Raw genomic sequence first — 7,731 nt, 5'->3', positions numbered from 1 at the left:
AGCTTCAGCTTGTTCAATTGCCTGGCTAAGCTGAAGTTCATATTTAACAACGCAGCGATTGCCATCCCAGTGACTAATGACGTTCATCGATCAATCAACGATCCCTAGTACTTCATCCGCACACACATTTCGGGGGACAAAGGGAAAAGGCATTTCGAAAAACCAAATAATGCACAATGTAAACAAAAAACCAAATAGGGAAACCTAATATGTTATGTATAACGCAAAATCACCATTTAAACAGTAACACTCCGCCGGTTGGGCGAACTCAGTGGCAGATGCCGAAAAGGAGTGGTTGACAACGGATGGACAAAAGGCAATGCCACAGCAGTGGCAACCAAAAATACAAGAGGGAGATAGTCAAGCCTTAATGGTCATTCTATCCTTACGGACACCATAGTCTAGTACTGTACAGAGGATGGGGGGTTTTGGAGGGAATGCAATCAACGGCAACACATTAATTCACAATTTCAGAACCAGAACAAGGACTACCGCCACCACAGCTACCACAGCAATGTTAAGGATCGTCACATTCATTTGCATGCTTCTCAGTTCAGATATGATGGCAGACACCTCCGCCGCGGGTGTATTGGTGACGGGGGCGGTACTTGACGGGGCCGGATCGGGAACTTCAAACCCCGTTGCTCGGACAAACTCATCACACCAGCCAATGAACGTTCGACAGGGCCTCTGCAATACAACTACCTTAGCAATCCGAAATTAATGGAAGAAACAGTTCTACCGAAGAACTTACCAGGACGTTAGCACAGCAATAGTAGTGGCGCCCCCTGTTAGCTTTAGACTTCCAGACAACACGAACTGCACAGCTTCGACCACAATTGCAATATAATGTAGGCCAGACCGTGCTGTTGACCGACCCGGCTGAAGACGAAGAAGCCATTCGTAAAGGTTAATCTCCTCCGCTACACCGCCTAACTTTATCTCTGCCAAACACAAGGACACGGCGCTCCCACGGTGTCGACGGACAGCGCCTTTAACAAGAATTTGGGGGTTGGAGGGAATAGGTTTTCCCCAACAGTAGTCAACACATTTGTTTGCTTATTTGGGTGTGGAATGAGGTTATTGCTTGGTTGAGTACTTGGAGTCGCCCATCATGTATAGTTGATGTTTCGGAACGAATACAATAAATATGAATACTCTCACAAACCTCCCCTGAGGTTGATTTAAATTTCAGTGGCATCCCCTGGCATTTAACAGAAATTTCACTGACCTCCCTTACTCTATTGCGTTTTTGGTAACAACGCAGTCCAAATCTGATTACAATATTATTTTCATGTGTGAGAAGGTATTTTTATTCCATGGATGCCCCTTTGGTCCTTGTATTGGTAGAAGATTGAAAGAAAAATAAATTATTAGAACGATTACTAAAGTTGAGGGGTTATAAGTACAAAAAAAACAGTTGTAAGCACCAGATGTGCTAGGAAAAATGCCGAGTTTCACAAATTTTAAGTCAACTAGTAGGTTATCTATTTAACATAAAATAAGTAAGTAATTAAACTAATTAAATGGAAGAGAGAGAGAGAACCAATTAAATGCAAGAAAGTCGTAATAGAGGAAACGTATACAAAACGAATATTAGTATATCACCTTTTAAATTTTACTCACATAAACTAATAGACAATTCCATAAGCTGGTTGGTGAATAACAGAAATTTAATATCTAATGAAGGTGATTAAAAAATTATTATTGCTAGGCGCCAATTTTTGAAAGTTAAAAAAAAGAAAATGAAATAGCGCATAACAAACCAGCTCTATATGGGAAACATTGTATCAACATTTTATGGGAAACATACCAACTCTTTATGCCATTTACCCCACTTGGCGAATAAACACCAGCTCTTTACGCCTCTTCTCAATTAATGGGTTCCAGTTAGGACGGTCGTGGCAGCATACGAGGAGTTAGTCTGGCTTCGGTATATGCATCGGGCGCGACCTTTTGGTTGCCATTTACCCCGCCCGACCTGTCTGCCAAATCTGTGCTACCGACTTCTAGAAGCTGGTTGACGACCACAGGTACGAACTAACCCTCCCTGTTTATCACTATGGAACCTCCTCTGCTCTGCGATGAACGTCCGTAAATTGACGATGTACGTGTAGTTCAGGACTGTTCATGTTCCCTTGCTATTGGTGTATTGTTACGGTTCGGATGAATTAAACGTATTCACACATACGTTGGTCGGTTTGTAAAAATGTTTCGGATGATAGTTTTTTGACAATAGAATGTTGCGTCGTTTGCAGGAGAAGTCGCCACTTTCCCATTTGTGTTCGTTTATCGCTACGGTTAGTCGGATGTTCAGAAATTCGGGATATTACACCTGATCAATCATTATTGGATTTTATGAGGAAGTAATTGTTGTTTGAAGTTTACTCCATTCTTGGGGCTTTCGGGGATTCACTCAACTATGCCCAGTAAAAGGAGTTAACCGGTCATGGCCAACGAACAAAAAGGGCTTTCAGGAACCTCCATCCTCTCCCTTCCGACCGAGGTGCTATCCGAGGTGCTTACACGTGTCGCATCTTCTTCATCAACTGATCTTTTCTGGGCAAAACTGTGGTTCGTTCTGCTATTGATTATACAAACAGGAAGAGGCGAATTCTTGTTCCATTCTGTGCTTTTCGTTTTAGGTTAATGGATCATTTCTCTTATTGTGCAGCTGTAAGTTGCTTAACGAAGTTTCGGACGCAGACATCGTTTACCAGCGGGTGTCACTCGCCAAGTTTGAACTCGTTCCGTGGCACAAAAACCACAAAGTGTCGAGCTTCTTGAAGAAGTGTAGACAATGCAAAAATCCAGATGTACTGTATCGAAAAGGAGTGGTGAGCATCGGGCCGATAAAACTCATTCCCTTGAATATTCTACCTTTTCAATTGAAGTTGGTAATGAACAACCCCCAGTCCTGTACAGTATAAGTCCTGGTCAACGTCTTTGGCAAGTTGGGTTTCGATTAGGAACGTAAGACTCAATAGTTATGGGAAAATTCGGTAATGTTTTAAATGGAATAGTTGTCAACTAACATTCCATAAGCATACTTGAGTTACAAAATTTCTAGACTAAGCTCACATCATGTCTTTCATTTGAACTTCATTGTGATTCTGGTCAGCACACTTCACCCCCAAAAGATTGGCTTACAACACGTTACTGCAGCTTTGGGCTCCAGTAAATAACTGTTGTCCCGTCGCCACTGTTCCGCCTGCACTTTTTAACTTTTTCGTTACTAAGTTTGTAAGCAAGACTGTAATATCAACCTTGGCACTGCTTAGGTTGATTTCTTTACGGACAAGCATGGGGATTCAGCATTGGAATGCTTGGAAGAAGCTGCTAATTCAGGCCATGCCGATGCTGCATATGCGTTGGGAATAATTTACATCTTTGTTGGTGGGGACGAGTTAAAGCGCAAAGGTATAAGCCTGCTGAGCGGGATGAAGAAATCCGGAATTCTGAAAGGCAGGGTGAAACTTTGCCGTGACAATTTGCGAGCGCTGCTGAGGATGATATGGGTCAAGAATCCTGTGTTTGCAAACCCAACGCCCATTTGTTGTGCCATGACACATGAGAGGAAAACATCTTCATGGCCTATGGATGCGGATGACGTGGAGGAGAGTACATGTGAAGGCTGCGCTTGCGATGAAGAAATTGGAGCAATTTGTGCTGCCCTACCCTATCGTTAGTGTGTAAGATTGAATGTTGAGAACTCCTTTGACTGCACAAATTTTTCACCATCGTGTACAAATTAATTTTCACCAGCTAAATAGCTTATCTTGGCCCTTTTATGTTCTGTATTTGATCGAATCATTAATGAAGTTAGTATACGATTTTCTAAAAATCCGGTGCGTTAACAAAACATTAGCACACTGGAATACGATTCGATAATGTTTTTCAGGGTCGTCGGAGGAGATTGGGCGGTGGTCTGCAGGGCTCGTTATGCTCTATATTTAGCAATGTACATATACACGCTCGAAGTTCCTTCAGTACAAAACCACATACATATGCAAACTCAACAAAACGCCGTTGTAGACAAATGTGTATGAAATGTAAGAATAAATGATGATAGTTAGAAGGTAAAGAGGGAACTCCTCAGCAGTGATCTACGTGACGGATACTGTACTGAAGTGAGAAGTTTACTAACTACATACGAAATGGTGCTAGATTAGATATTGCAAAAAAAATTACTTATGGAAAAAATTACTTATGGAGGAAAGCCATAGAGAGCTTGTCTTTTAAGAGAATGAGATACTAATTAGAAATGAGACCATGATTTGATTTATGAAATTATCAAAAGAAAATTTAGAATGATTTTGTCAATATAATTAATTAATTATTATATATATTCATATAATGCATTATATAATTATGCAAATATATTATATGGTACGAAGTATAGTATATATTTATTATGATGTTTAGTATATATTAGTATACGTATAAGTATTAGGAATCATTATAATTATATAATATTTTATTACTATATGCACATATATATTATAATTATATGCACATATAAAATACATTTATAAATATATATATAAATAGTAATATGTAAATATATATTATAAAAATATTTATAATATACATTTATAAAAATATTAATTAATTTATAATATACTTTATAGTCATATAATATATTAGTATAATTATACAATGCAACACATAAATATATATAATAAAGGCTTAGTTAAAAAAAATGCATTCTAAATTTTCTTTGGATAATTTGATAATTCAAATCGTGGTCCCAGTCTGTAAAGTAGTACTTTCTCGTAAAAGACCAGCTCTATATGGCCTTCCTCCATTATAATAACAGAGTACCCTTTTTTTCATAAATAATTATAATTATCCAGTAAAATAAGAAAAAAATCGATTTACTTTAATTGACCAGCTCTTTATGGCTTGTCTCCATTATAAGAACAGAGTACTCTTTTTTCCATAACTAAATTTATTTATTGGATAAATAGGAAAAATGAACTCGCTTTCCAATAAAAGACCAGCTCTTTATGGCTCTCCTTTATTATAAGAAAATAGTACCCATTTTTTCGTAAACAAATGCCCTAATCGGATTAAATGAAAATAAACAAGTTCTTCAATAAAACGCCAGCTCTTTTTGGCTATCGTCCATAAATTATCCAATGTCTGATTTTTCCATAAGGTAATTCAGGGGAGGTTTCTGAAAGTATCCCAAAAAACGTGCTGTGTATATAATATTAATAAATTATATAAATAGAAAATTACATTTGTTATTATGAATAGATTGTAATCTGCTGCCTGTAAATTGTCAATTGCGCATAAATAGCTTCGGAATAATCTATCCAATACCGAATCGGGTTGATTTTCGTTTGACTAAATCGGGTTTGCCTCCCTCCACGCCCGTCCCTGCCTGATCAATTATCCCACAAAAAGCTTGTCTTTCTTGAACTTCTCATCGTTTCTCCTGTTAAGCCCATCAAACGCCGCGGGTGTTGTGTGAACACACTGAACAGCTTCGCTTTAAACTTCCCCCCTTCTGAAATTTGGAGCATTTCGAACAGTTTTAGGCGGCAAGGTCCAAATAAATCGAATTTATCGCGTTCGCTTCCTCTGTTGCTCAAAGTACTCAACACTTGAATCGCATCCCGAAGCAAGCATAGCCAGTAACATGGATGCCTGTATGAGTCTTCCAGTGTATGCAGGCATGTGGGTCGACGTAGAAGCTCTCGCTAGTGAGTGTATCGATATCACGGAATATCTTAATGCCCAAAATTTGTTAAATTTGCTGGCACATAATGACAAGTGCTATGCTGCGATGGTTAGGAAATTCTATGCTAACTGTAGGGCAAATAAGCAGAAGTCTGTTCTGCGTTCAGTGGTTAGGAATGTACACATAGAATTGTCTACTGAGGTTTTGTGTTCAAAGTTTGGGTTGGTTGACAGTGGATACACTGTTGACTATAAACGGATTAGCGCAAAGAATGTAGATAAGGTTGCTGTGAAGGGGTACAATGACCTAGAATTTCTTGGAGAGATTAGGCAAAATGGTGACAGAGTTATGAACATGGGGAAGAAAACTAAGTTTTATGGGCCGTATATGAAAGTGTTGCCACGGCTGTTACATCTGATAATAACTCATAACATTTTACCCAAAACCGGAAGTATCACTTCCGTTAGTGCATTAGAAAGAGTTATATTGTGGCATATGTTACACAAACAACCCGTCAACATAGGCAATTTGATCATTGTAACGATGCTCAACAGGATTAGGAAGATTAAGAGCAGGGAGAATAAGAGAACACATCTCCCTTTTGGTATGTTGCTGACCAGGCTCTTTAGGCGCTTTAATGTGTCATTCTTGGTTGACCATGTTGACAAAGGATTTTACGCCCAAAAAATGGGAGTATCGTACTTCAAAAAATTGGCATTCAAAGCTGAAGATGGTGGTTGGATGTGGAAGAAATCCTATACCTCTTATGCTGTCATTGGTCAGATTGGGGATGCGAATAGAAAAGTTGAAGAAATAAAAGAGATGGATAAGGGGGGGAAGTGTGCTGAGGTCGAGGTGAGGCCGGTTGTGGGGGAAAAGGCACACCTTGAAGATGTCTTACTATCTGAACAAACCAGAAAAGGGGCAAGTGTATGTGACAATGTTATTTTACTCCTTTTTGTTTCTTCTTCTCGATGGCAACACAGGAGCATAACCCAATATTTGTATGACTAGGTTGTGGATAAAGTGACACAAATTTGACAACGGGTTGGTGCCAGCGAAGTGAAGGACTGCAGATTTGAGGAATTACCATTTCTACGAGATGTAAGACATGCTCTTGCGCTCTCCTGTAATCCCCTTTATATATGCTAATACCTTTATTGTCCAGTGTCTACCACAAGCATCCGGCGTAGCACCTGATGAATTGAAAGAAGTCGTATGCTTTCATGTCAGACAACTCGTTCCGCAGATGTATGTTAAAATATCGGTACTGTCAATGGCTAACACTGATCTCACTTTCATCTGTTTATTGTACTCATGTTAATCATTGTACACAGCTGTGTCAGTACACTAGATAGGCAGCATCTCTTTGATATTATAAGAGAAGAACTGGAGCAAGTGATGTTTCTGGAAACATGTCTCAGTGACAGAGTAAGTTTTTTATGCGATTGCACAGGCCTACCTTGTTCAGTAATGTCGCTAAAAATAATAACTCAATGTTGAATATTTGAATTTGTTCCATTCTGTGAAGGTTGTGACCCAGTATCTTCACTTACTCCAGAAAGAATATAAGCAATTTGTTTTCTTCAATCCTATGTTTTGGGTACGTAACAAAAATTATTGTATGTACTGTTGTGCCTTGCAAAATGTGGACCTAATACTTGCTTCTCAATCACTTCGTTGTAGCTGAAATGCGTGTTAGACTATCCATGCATATCTCCCGCAACCAAAAAAACATTCGTTGATCAGAACAATGACGATTCCATGACAAATCCTGAAAAGGTAAACATTAGCTATCATTCTCGCATTTACATTCTTATACAATATGAGTAGCAGCTGCATGTTAGTGGAATTGGATTCAGCCTAACATGCCTTAGCTTTTAACACATTCAACATTGCTTGTTGTATGCGATTGCAGATTTTTTTCCCAATCATTTATTCAAATCCTTGGTTGCTCATGATTGCACATGTCAAGGACAAACAAGTGTACATTGTTGATTCTATGGACAATTACAAAATCTTCTACCAAGGTTTGATGCAAT

At 38.8% G+C, this 7,731-nt stretch overlaps 1 protein-coding gene across 1 annotated transcript; it reads left to right on the top strand.

The window, feature by feature from the left end:
* Window positions 1–2,449: 2,449 nt before the first annotated feature.
* On the top strand, window positions 2,450–3,689 carry LOC113739051 (putative F-box protein At1g67623). Its single transcript, XM_027266297.1, has 3 exons — window positions 2,450–2,574; window positions 2,675–2,837; window positions 3,282–3,689. Exons 1-3 carry the CDS (start codon window positions 2,450–2,452, stop codon window positions 3,687–3,689), a joined length of 696 nt encoding a protein of 231 aa, XP_027122098.1.
* The last annotated feature ends 4,042 nt before the right edge of the window (window positions 3,690–7,731 follow it).

The sequence above is a fragment of the Coffea arabica genome, chromosome 4c (genome assembly GCF_036785885.1).
Source record: "Coffea arabica cultivar ET-39 chromosome 4c, Coffea Arabica ET-39 HiFi, whole genome shotgun sequence".
NCBI lineage: Eukaryota > Viridiplantae > Streptophyta > Magnoliopsida > Gentianales > Rubiaceae > Coffea > Coffea arabica.
The sequence above is the reverse complement of the archived record's forward strand: the minus strand, read 5'-3'. Positions and strand labels throughout refer to the sequence as shown.